The sequence below is a fragment of the Perognathus longimembris genome, chromosome 6 (genome assembly GCF_023159225.1).
Source record: "Perognathus longimembris pacificus isolate PPM17 chromosome 6, ASM2315922v1, whole genome shotgun sequence".
NCBI classification, from domain to species: Eukaryota; Metazoa; Chordata; class Mammalia; order Rodentia; family Heteromyidae; genus Perognathus; species Perognathus longimembris.
This window is the reverse complement of record NC_063166.1, coordinates 71,027,227-71,040,008: the sequence shown is the minus strand read 5'-3', so window position 1 is coordinate 71,040,008 and position 12,782 is coordinate 71,027,227. Positions and strand designations below refer to the sequence as shown.

The window sequence follows — 12,782 nt, the reverse complement described above, 5'->3', positions numbered from 1 at the left end:
TTGCTGATGAACTGGAAATAAGCATCTCTTAGCCCAGGTTGGCTTAGAACTGAGATTCTCAGCCTCTTGAGTCCTTAAGATTATAAGCATGAGTAACTGGTACCCACCTGGCCTCTCAATTTTGTACCAATTCTCAATCAAACAGATATGAAGGAGAATGTGCACCCATTCAACATTAATAACCTACTAAATATTAATGGGTGTTATTATACCCCAAGGAAGATGTCTAAAGCAGGCTATAAGCACTGTAATCTTCAGGGTCATAGGTTTCACCTAAAACTAAGATAAAAAGTTACATTATGAGGTTTTTAGCTTTTCACTTCATCTGCCTTTTTTCAGAGCATATTTAACTGGCTCTGAAAACAAGGGTAGCTCATTAATATATTTTACCAAGGAAGTCTAGTGACACATGAGAAAAAGGAATCAATTCTTGTAGGTAGAATTTTGATTCTGCAAGTATCAAAATGAGAATAGGTCCTAGAAAAACAACAGCTTGTGGTATGCAAGTCTTGTTAGACAGTGCTTCCAGGAAAGCAACAGAGCAAGAATCAAATCCCTCCCAGTCCAATTAGAAAAAAGTCCCTTAGAGGCAAAACCCTTCCCATCCCTATCCTTGTTCATTAACACTGGGTCTGTGCCTCGAGGCACCCTTGACTATTGTATGTGCCCACTGGGATATTATATGTCTCAGTCAGTTTGTTCCACTTTAGCATTCTCAGACCCAAACTGCTCGAGTTCCGTTGATTCCTGTTGATCTAAGAAAAACCTCCTTTTTTCCAAATTCCCACCACAGTGTAATTCTTCACAAAATACAAATGGACAACTCTGCAAGTTTGGCTTTCTAGAATCTGAGAAAATGACACCATAATTTAGAAGACACTGATCATCATGGCCACTTCCTAAAATGATTTAAACACGAAAAGCTGCCCCCTTAGCACCAACGATCTGCACTGTAATTAGTTATTCTGTTCTTATGAATTACCAGGCTATACACTGTAATGCTAGCACCATGATGAGATCTCATTCTGACTCACAAAAGGTAGAAAGAGAATAAATTTGGTTTCAATGACTTGGTCATTGGTATTTAGTGCAGGGTAGTCATGATTTCTAAATGCATACACTCTATACATACATACAACCACAGACTCAATATCCTGATCAGTTGGCAGTGACTATATGAGGAGCTAACCACACCCCATCAGCTTCTAGAATATGAAGAATGGCAGTTTCCACTGCAAAGGTAGAGGCCACAAAACAAAGCTGAAATGGCCTTTAATCTCCACTCCATCAGGATCTTTCCATCAGGAATCCTCAATTCCCTGACCAGCCTCAAGCCAGAGATGCCCCTCACCTCAGAGTTCCAATGCCATGTCCTGCCTATACCTGCCATTGGGTAGTGATCTGAGTATGCTGCTCTTAGCTGTAGTTGATAATTCTTGTTTTTCTGCTAAGTACACAACACACTTATCATACTAAAGAAGAACCAAATAAACACCAGTCATCTACCAAAATGACCGTAGAAAGGATTCCACTAACTTATCACTCAAGCTGAGAGCATAGTAAGTGACATACAAACAGGATGGTTATGAATTTGATGCCATGGTGGTTGTTTTTTTTTTACTTCTGCTAGTAGAAGGGGTGATCAGCTACCACTTGGGATTTTTATCTTCCCCTTGTCTTATTCCTCTTTGTTCCTTTAGGGAAACAGAAATTTTAAAGTCAGACAAAAAAAAAAAAAAGAAGAAGAAGAACCCATCCTTGTGTTTTTAACAATATTTTTAACTATATTTAAAAATGTTTTTGGCAGTGATGAGAATGAAGGCCAGGTCTTCACAAAGTCTAAGCAAGCACTGAAACACTGAACCACACCCTCCAGCCTGAAAAGGACCTTTACATGCACTTCTGGATTCATTTTCAAATAATTAACAGTTCCTAGGAGAGAGGCTCTACACATCTTTATTTATTTATTTATTTATTTTGGCCAGTCCTGGGGCTTGGACTCAGGGCCTGAGCACTGTCCCTGGCTTCTTTTTGCTCAAGGTTAGCACTCTGCCACTTGAGCCACAGCGCCACTTCTGGCCGTTTTCTGTATATGTGGTGCTGGGGAATTGAACCCAGGGCCTCATGTATAGGAGGCAAGCACTCTTGCCACTAGGCCATATCCCCAGCCCTCTACACATCTTTAAATAATTAACTTTATAGACGTTATTTTTAAAAGCAGCATTTTGGCATGGCAGCCACAGCTAGATCCTCTCCTCTAAAGGCATTTAGAGTAACCCTACAGGGCGGCGTGAGGAACACACTACAGAGCACAATTCCACTCGGCAGCCAACCCTTGGCCATGGCTGGGCTCCAGCCTCTCTGGGGAAGACAGCATAGAAGCGCTGACAAGCCTTCACCAGCGGCAGTGATGCAGAGCGCCAGAATCAACTCTGAGGCTGCTTCTCACGGTTGAGAGGACGAGGCGCAAGCTGTGTTCTCACATCCACTGCCTCTTAAGGTTACAACAAACCAGCCTCCGATCTAATTAAAATCCCTATAGTTTATGTTTTCTCCGAGAAGGACAAAGCAAAGATGACCTGTGCTAGCTGGGAACATAACCAGCCATGTATGGTCCTGGGTGATAAATGAAGAGTTAAAAAGATAAAAAATTTAAGCCATGACTGCCATGAAATTGTTTACTCACGGTAAGGTGTTTTGGGCAGTTCCAGCCGTACAACAGTAAATTGTTAACAACCGTTTCCTGAAGAAAAATTTCCATTATAGATCACAGATAAGACAAGAAACAGAGTGCAACGTGCCGGGGAGAGCAACTCTTCGACTGGCATTGAATATGTTTTCTGCAAGTCAAGAGGGCCTAACCTTTCCTGAAACTACTTTTAGGAAAAATTGTACCTGGAGGAGGATGACATTTTCCCTAATTGCTGCATCTAATTAAAATTAAGGTAATTAAAAAAATTTTCCAATGCACTTTAAGTGTGATGTAGGGCATAATTAAAAAATCAGATTTAAAAAATATCATTAGGGCAGTTGGGTGATGGTTGGCATAGAAGAAGGGGGAAAACAGTTTAGCTGTCAGCAAAACAGGAGGGAAATGGCAGTCTGTCAAAGATATTATAGGAGGATGTGTTGTTGTTTTCCTTTTTAAAGACCAGAACACAACAACTCAGAACATCTGTGCCCTTGCCTTTCATATGCTGATACTGAGCTGCACATCTCATGTCAGTCTTCTCCTCAGCAGGAGTGAGGATGGAGAATCTGAAGAGGGAAAAAAAAAAAAAAAAAAAGTCAGCAGCCCGGGAGAGCTGCTACTATTGTTTGGTTAGCCAGAAGAAAAACCATAAGAATGGGAGCTATTTCCAGAAACAAAATAGGTAATTTCACTATTAACCCACAGGTGTATTGGGGGAATCACAAAATTTCTGACAAAGCTGTCATAAAACCCACAGGGAAGTTGTGCCCCTGCAGGTGCTCTGGGCTGGGGCCCTGGGCCTGGATTGCCAGCCTTGACCTCCATAGTTAGCTGTTCAGCATTTGGCCTCAGTCTTGTCACTGAAGAAAACAAATAAGGCACTAGGTTAAGGCCTGGTCAGATTTTGCAATCTACTGTTCTACAGGTAAATTAAAAGGTGAAGAAGTCACCCCTAGAATGCTCAGTCACTAAATCTGTGAGGACCACTTAGTACCTCAAATAGAGCCAGTAATATGGCAGACCTCTACTAAAATGAAAGTTTACATCTTCCCTGAAAGTAGTATGCTGTAACCCCATTCCCAATGTGACAGTATTGGGTTGTTTTAGGGAGAGGCAGTACTGGGGTTAGAACTTAGGATCCTCATACCTGCTAGGCAAGAGCTCTACCATTTGAGCTATGCCTCTAGCCCAATTTATGTTATTTACCAGTCACCTGGTTTATGATACTTCATTATGCCAGGCCAAACTGACTAAAAAAAAAAAAAACCCAGGATACTGACTGATGTTGCTTGAGGATCCATCTAGGACAGAGTCTAGCATCGTGCCTCTTTTGAGTAGGCACTCGATGCCTATCTTCTGACTGGGGTTGAGACTGTACCAAGCTCACCCAGAAACAAGCTAGTTGACTAGGGCTCTCATGTAACCTTGAAGCCCACAGCAAACTCTGGCAAACACAGTCACCAATCTGGGGACTGTCAGAGTGATTCTTAACACCAACATTACACAAAGCATCGGAAATACCTTAAAATTGTCCTTCAAGAAACCTGCATTACAATTATTCACTGATTTATTTCTGTGAGAATTATCAGGCAGGAAAGAAGCTAGTCAGACATGCTCTCAGGAGAGAGATTACCAGAAAGATGAAAATAACATGAACCAGCAGCAGATTTCCCATGAATATCACTCAAGCAGACTAACTACATTTGTCTCGTACCTTTGGAAATCTGGGAGAGAATCTGATTTAATGAACATAACCCTGTCCACAGGCACATCAAAAGCCTTTTACATAAAAACGATTGCACGTTTGATGGCAAAGACAAAGTATAAATTGGTTTTGGAAGTCATGACTCAAATTCAGTTATAAGGAACATTTACTAAGTGCCTACTATGTATCAGGAAATGTGTTCCGCATGCTTATAATTTCTGATCTTCTCAGTAACACTGAAAGACAAAGTTACTCTACTTTTGCAGGTGAGAACACTGTTAGTAAAGAGGCACTGCATTTTGCACAAGAAATGAAGATGGGAGTGAAAGTTAGCTTGTCTTGATGTTCATTCAACACACAAAATCCTATTTATTGGGTAACCAGTTATTTGAAAGAACTGGAATATGGCAGTGGATAAAACAGACATGCTTCTCCATCTTCTGACATCCAATGTACTCTCCACCATGGTTCACTGACTTCTCTAGCCTCAATTCCACTGAGCCATCTGTTAGTATAATGTCATCTAGCTCAACACATTCAAATATTTCTGGTCTTTTCTCAATAAAGAGCCTGCAATTTCAGATCCTGAAAAGCAATACTGTTCATGTATAAACAGAAACATCATGATAAATTCTAATACTAGTAAGAGCAAATGAAACAATTAAGGATTTGCCCAAGATTGGTAAAGAGGTAGAAAACAGTTTCTGAGTAAAGAGTAGTGTGTGTTTCAAAATGGAAGGTAATTGAATGGAAATGGAACACCAGACGTGACAGCACACATCAGCAGAGACAGGCAAGAAAAGAGAGTAAATAGTATTTCCCCCGCGTCAGCCTTCTACTGAGGACTGATCTGAAGGATATCTGTATTATCGTGTCCGAGCAGCCCAAGAAGCGATTGCACAGCACTCAGCTCCACCAGAAGGTGATACAGGTCTGGCATGGTGGCCACCACGTGCATCTCTTGAATGATGTCATTTAGATCTAGCTCGGATTCCATGAACCTAGGGGAGGAGAACAAGACAGCATTACTGAAAGAAAAAGGGCACTCTCAGCACACAGGAGACAAACAGCAACACAATCCAGACAGAGACAATCTGTCAAAGTGTCTACGACAGACCAACCAAGAAGTACACTCATCCAAACGTCATACTGTCACACAATTTCCTTGGAAAATTGATTTCCTCATTACAAAAATCAATCTTGGATTCAGATCTCATTACAGGGGTCCCCTTACTTCTGCCGTCATAGTTGCCTTTTAAGGCTCTCAAAGCATTTTGCAGCAATAAATGATTTGCTCACTGGTCCTATGGATTAGCAACCATTGCCTCTTTTATTGGACTCGACTAGCTATCCTACTAATCCAAAGAAGGTTTCCTCTCTTCTGAACAACAGCCAGTTATTTCCCTCACCCAAAGGAAGACAGACAGGTTTTCCATACACACACACAAAAATGCCTTTCCTCCCTTCCCACCTCACCAATGTGCTGACTCAGAGGCAGGTCCCAAGGGTGACCTAAGTGTCTGGCATGCATAATCACCATCACACCGTCCAAAGCATGACATCACACACACATGCCCACACTGAACCTTCCCACAGGGTCTTTGCCTAAACACAAAATTATTTTGCATTCCCTCTGCATGCCTTCCCTTAGTGTCTGACATCTAAGAAATGCCCATTAAGCCTTGGAAGAACAAGGCAGGAAGGTTTGTTCTACAAAGAAAATGAGCTAATACATGTAACGCATCGAACAGTACTGGATTGGGACTGATGGAGAGGATGCAGTCATCAAGACAGACTCCACAGTGCAGATGTCTGGGTTTGAACCTAGCTTAAGCTAACCAGACTCTCAAGGTCTGTTTCTCATCCGTAAATAGTGACAATAATGTTAAGTGCACCACAATGCTGCTGTAAGGAGCAAAAGCAAAAATCATACAAAGCACTTAGAACAAAGTCTAGCATTTAAGAACCACTACATAAGTATTATGTTCTTGTCACTCTTGTACTGTGCTACTGCTGTTGTTCTGTAGTCATATTAATACTTTTCTAAAACAAAAGCTTCTTGAAGATAGGAACTCCAGCTTTTGTCTATTCTGTCTACAGATGCCCATTCCACTGTGGAGACCACAAATAAGCAGGGACTTCTAAAGTCAAGTGGGCCTCATCAACATCCAGATGTTGAAGACTGGGCAGATATCAGAATCCAGAAACCTGAATTCCCCGAGGAACAAAATCTAGAGAATATATGCAATTCTTTTGAATTTTAGACAATATCTCATTATTTTTTCCATTATGATTTATAAGCATAGCTTTTTATATGTTTTTCTAATTATATAATATTACTTTTTGAGTACAACGGAGGAAAGAAAAACCACTCAAAGAGTTGAAATCATCCATAATCCTTCATAAAAATAAACACTGAAAATATGCCAGTCTGAGTCATTTTTAACTCAAAAGTAAAACTATGTAGTCTATCACTCTATACTCATGATATTGCTGTTCAGCTGAACAACTTCCCCTATCACTAGAATTTCTTCTACAACAGAAAAAGCCAGCTCCTAGTCATTCTCCTTCTCTTTCACCTAGGCAAAGTCCCTCCCTAAGCACAGCATCTGCCCTATACTGAGCCCAGACCTGGCTTTAGAATCTTTCTCAACACAGCACTCCAAGAAGAGACTACTAATAGATCAGAGTGCACGGGAGACTGTTTATCTGTAATTCCTGCTGTAAATCATACATTTTAAATAGCTACATAGTATATGCCCTTGTGTTGAGGTATGGTAATTTATTTAACCAATCCCCTTTGTCAGCAGTCGGATGGCTTCCATTTTTTCCCCTATAACAAATAACACTTAGATGCTCGCATTCATAATTACTTTGCTAAGATAAATTCTTAGTGAGGAAAATGCCAAGTCAAAGAGTATGCATGACTTAACAGGTTTTGATATATTCTGCCAAAAAGTTAGCAAATATATGAAGGGACCATTTCCCCCACATTCACACTTAAAAATCTCCTCCAATTCACAATGACAAATTAGACGTGTTTTTCAATGCATTCCTGATACTAATATAGCTTACATTTTCCCAGTATTTATTACTGTTATTTATTCTTTGATCATTTTAAAATCAGGGTACTTATTTATTGACTTACAAATGATCTCTATTTTAAGGACATTAGTATTATATTACAAAAAAGGAAAAATAGTTGCCCTTTAATATATATACTGTTTATTTGTTTGTTTACATAAAGGTTTTTCAAAAGTTCAAGTAGTTAAATATTTGTTTATGAACTCTATTTTATTTATCCTGAGGAACGTATTTTATGGTATATTTTCATGTTTACATATATTTAAATGTTTAATCCATCTGAAAAATTATTTTAATATATATTATAGAACAAACATAAAACTTTAGTTTGTATAAATGTTTGTCCATTCCTTTCCCCACATTTGAAAAAAATGTCATGCATCATATTCTACATTTTAATGCATAATTTCATCTTTCTGTGCTTTCCACTGCTAGACCAGGACTATGCTTCATACAACTGAAGCTATATAGTACATTTCATGTCTACTACTGCAAAACATCCCCTTGTTGGTTTTTTAACAATGCTTCTTTGCTTTTATCTTATTATCCAAAATGAATTGCATAGTTGTTTTATCAAGACTCTCTGCACTCTATTTTTCTTTCCTGCAGTGCTGAGGACTGAACCCAGGACTTTGTACATGCTATGCAAATGCTCTACCACTGTCATACACCCAGTCCTTGTTTTTCGGAGGTATGGCCTCAAACTCACTATATAGTCCAAGCTGGCCTCACACTTACAATCCTCCTGCCTCTGCCTCTTGAATACTAGGTGGGCACCACCACACCTAGCCTAATGCCATTCTTTTTTAAGACTCCTTCTTCTGTGCTTACAAAAAAAAAAAACCCACATCATTTTTAAATCACTAATTATGCCAGGTGCCAGTGGCTCACACCTGTAATCCAAGCTACTCAGATCTGAAGATCGAGGATCAGAGCCAGCCAGGGTAGGAAAGTCCATGAGACTCTTATCTCCAATTAACCACCAGAAAACCAGAAGTGGTGCTGTGGCTCAGCCTTGAACTAAAGAGCTCAGGGACAGCACCCAGGCCCAGAGTTCAATTCCCAAGATGGACCAAAAAATAAATAAAAATCACTAGTTACCCATCAGCTGAAATGTGGAGACCAAAGCACAATCAGATAGCAGTCAGAAGGGCTGGTTTAAGGATAGGGATGTAGCTTAGTGGTAGAGTGCTTGCCAGGAAATAAAGAGTTCCTGGGTTCCATCCTCAGCACTCAAACAAAAAGGGCTGGTGGACAAGGATTGAAAAATTAAATAAGACAGCAAAACTACGTAATTCCTGAACCCAAGTGGACTTACCAAACCTATAAGACTCATTTGTCTCACATGGTTTTCTTGTTGTTGTTGTTTTTAAGTACTCTAATTTTGGAGAATAACAACAAAAGATTTATCCCACACACCTGGAAAAACTAGCAAGGAAAACTTGGCACTAAAAAAAAAAATAGTAATAAGTAAAATTGTGCTGAAAACTAGGGCAGGATCTAGGGATCTGGGTGATAATTAGTGAATTAGTCTTAGCCTAATGAGAAAGAAGTCTCTGATAGTGTTCTGCAGGACTATTTCTTCTGGACTGCTTAGAGCAACTACTTTATTATATTGTTATTTATGACCAATTACCTTGGTGAACATACAAAAGGCAAAACTGGGAAATGTCATATAACACAAAACTCAAAGAGACAGTGAACATAGCAGCTAACAGAATCAATTCAAAAGTCCCTGATAGGCAACACTGATCCACACTGAAAACTACACTGAGCCAAAAAGTCAAGTATAAATGTGCAATGTGGGAAAGACACAGTTTCATAAAAGCACAAGTGTAGAGAGCACTTGATAATGTTGGTCACCATCAATTTGCAACACAAATTAGAACTGCAAGATAATTCTGCCAGGACAGGGTTATTTTTGTACATATCTGGCCCACCACAGAAAATTGGGAGGGGCCTAACAAGGGAAAACTGCTACCCAAAGTGCTACTGCGATTTCAGGGCGGAGAGAGGGAGAAGGAAGGAAGTTCTCATGCAACTAGATGACCCTAAAACTTTGTGTATCTGCTACAGAACCACACTGTGGGGATGTAGAAACTGACTGTCACATACAACTGACAGTCTAGATACCCACTCATATGAAAATTTGCTAAAATTCTTTCTTGTTCTTAGTTGAAAGCTGAAGAGTCAGACTTTAAATGATGTCAAATGATAGGACAGGTTTCTTTGGCAAGTTAGATCTTTGTCACTGAAGGTAATTAATAAAGGGAAACAAAGTAAAATAAGATAAGCTAGTTGCTAGTGATTAGTATCTGTAATTCTAACAATCTGAAGATATTAGTTCAAAGGCAGTCCAGGCAGACAAATGTACAAAACTCTTGTCTTCAACTAACCAGCAAAAATTCAGAAATGGAGAGGCATGACTCCAGGAGTAGAGCACCAGCTATGAGCAAAAAAGCCAGACATGAGCTTGAAGCTGAGTTCAAGCCCTAATACTGGCACAAAAAAATAAGTAAAATACCCCATCAGACATGGTGGCATGTGCCTGAAACAGCAGCAATCGGGAGGTTGAGGGAGAACTAAGTTTTAGGCCTGCCCAATCTTGTGCAAAGGCAGGAGAACTGTCAAAACAATATAAAAACAAAAAGCCAGGGGCTCGAGTGGTAGACAGCTTATCTAGCATTGAGTGAGGCACAGTTTAAAACAAAAATAATATAAGTCTTAAACAAGGGCTAGGGGTATGGCTCAGCAGGAGCACTTGTCTAGCAAGGGCAAGACCCTGGGTTCTATCCACAGCACCACTAAACAAAGACTTACAAGGAAGAATGGACTATACCTTCTTTCCTTTCTGGTTTTGTTTCTTTTTGTTTGTTTTGCATCTGTTCTGGGGCTTGAACTCAAAGCCTGGGCACTGTCCCTGAGCTTCTTTTGCTCAAGGTGAGCACTCTACTAGAGTGGCTTGGAACCACGATCCTCAGATCTCAGCCTCCTAAGCAGCTGGGATTACAGGTGTGAGCCACCAACGCTCAGGTCTCTTATTTCCTTTCTACCTTATGATTCTACTTCCAAGTATATGGAGTTAACCATAACATTTTCAGCTTAGAAAGTTAGAAAATTATCAACAAAACAAATGAGAAGAGAGCCAATTTTTTTTAAGTGTGTGTGTGGGTGTGGGTGTGGGGGGGGAGAACCAGCACAAAAATACTACTGGGTTGGATGCTGCATGAATAACTGAGGGATGTTGGGAAAAGCTGCAAATTGGGAATAGGACTGAGCTAGGTGTGACCAGGGTTAGTGTTGGTCAACAGGTAGTTCCAAGCTCCAATCTGGTGCCAGTCACTGTTCCAGGTACTGAGAATAAAGCAGCTAACAAAATGATCCCACTTTCTGACCTCCTGCAGCTCCCAGCCTAAAACAAAAGTAAAAAATCTATTATGTACTGTCTAGCACATCCGAGTGAAGTGCACTCAGCATCCCAATCTCATCCTGGAAGACAGAACATTAACTAACCATCTCTAAACTTTGATTTCCTCATCTTCCTACTTCAATTAGAGGAGGATTACACATATACAGCACTTAGCAATACCATTGTTGGTACCCAATGAATCTATGTACCCTCAAGTTTGCTGTGCCATCACAAAGACAATTTTCTTGGCCTCCCCATTTAAAAGCATACACTGCTATTTGCCAAGGGCCAACTTAAGGGATTTTCATACCTTCTATATTACATGACTCACAAACATGGTGAGGAAATAGGAGAGAGGTGACAGGAAAGCATATTAAATAGTTATGCAGGCTGAGATAGGGTCATCCCTGACAGGACAGAGAATATTCCTCTAGTCTGCTCATGTACATTTGTTTCACACAAACAGGACGTTCTCCTTAAACCACAAGAGACCTCAAAGTTCAAAAACACGATATGACAAAAGCAAGAGAAACTGCTGAGTCCTAAATGCAACCACACAACCAGCAATTGGTGCAGGGGCAATGTTAACGCTCCCTTAGCCCAACTAAGTCAGCAATCCCCCAGGACTTCAGATGTGGCCAAGAGGTAACTAGAGATTTGAGAAAAAGGGAAGTGGGGGAAGAGGTATAAGGCTCCCTGTCAGATAAAAGCTGTGTTTTAAGATACCGTTTTTCTTTTTCATTCTTATTCTCTCAGGGGCACACAATGGAGTCTTTGAGAGGGCTACACAACATGTGACACTATCATGGCTAATGGAATATGTGCTTGCATGTTCCCTTCTAGGATTCTCTGAGGGAAGTACTCCAGGGACTCAATCATTTAAGAGTGCAAAGGGACCCTAAAACTGAAAAGAGACCAAAAACGAAGAGAAGGGTTTCCTAGGGAAGAAACATACTCTACTTAATGTGCCGTTTGCAAGAAGTATCATACAGCAGGAGGCTGGGAAAGAACTGTCAACTGAATCTGAAATGCAGACAAATGAAGAGACACTTTTGGGTATGCAATCAAAATGACAATTGTATATAGGAGAAGCCAGAATGTTTCTGATATAAACTGGAAAGGTCATTCAAATAAGCTCTAGTAATTTTCATCTTTTGTGTGCCTATGTGCAAGTACTAGAGCTTGAACTCAGAGCCTTGTCACTGTCCTTAGCTTTTCTGCTCAAGGCTAGCCTTCCACCATTTCCAGTTTTTTGGTGGTTAATTGGAGATTAGAACTTTCCTGCCTGGGATGACTTTGAACCATGATCCTGAGTAGCTAGGACTACAGACATGAGCCACTGGTGCCTGGCTAGCACTTTTCACCTTAATTGTACTTGACTGGTCTGAAGAGTTATATGGAAGACACCACACTAGCAAGGATTCAAGAACTCAAGGTTAAAACCCAGTATCGTTTCCTAACTGCTTTTTTGACATGACAAAAAAAAAAAGTCCTTTATGCATAATTTCTAACTTTACATGTTCAAATTTAAAAAAACTAGAATAACAGATATTATGTCTGAATGGAAAAGCACTGTTAATTAAATTTTTTTTTTTACTTAAAAGTAGCTTATAAGCTGGAACAGCAGCACATCAGTATGTAGTACCTGAACGGTGGGGTGGTGACCAAAACCTGCTCCACATGCCAGAATACCTACCAAGTGCGCAAAGGAGAGGCAGGTATTACAAGAACTAAATTGGTCTTCTTATATTTCCAGTGTTACCAATCTACAGCAGAAATTCCTCACAATGAATCCTAGGTTCCAAGTAGCAGGGACATAATGGAGATGACATGGACTACATGAGAGCTGTCCATGAGTAGCCACAGCACAACAGGTACTTCACTGACAGTCA

At 40.2% G+C, this 12,782-nt stretch overlaps 1 protein-coding gene across 3 annotated transcripts in view; it reads right to left on the bottom strand.

Annotated features, from left to right (window-relative positions):
• Nucleotides 1-12,782, bottom strand: part of Ctnnbl1 (catenin beta like 1) — a 153,828-nt gene that overhangs the window by 97,632 nt on the left and 43,414 nt on the right. For all 3 annotated transcript variants that reach the window (XM_048349167.1, XM_048349168.1, XM_048349166.1), the window contains one exon: nucleotides 5,259-5,398. In XM_048349167.1, the coding sequence (XP_048205124.1) occupies nucleotides 5,259-5,398 (140 nt within the window). The remainder of the gene's footprint in view (nucleotides 1-5,258; nucleotides 5,399-12,782) is intronic.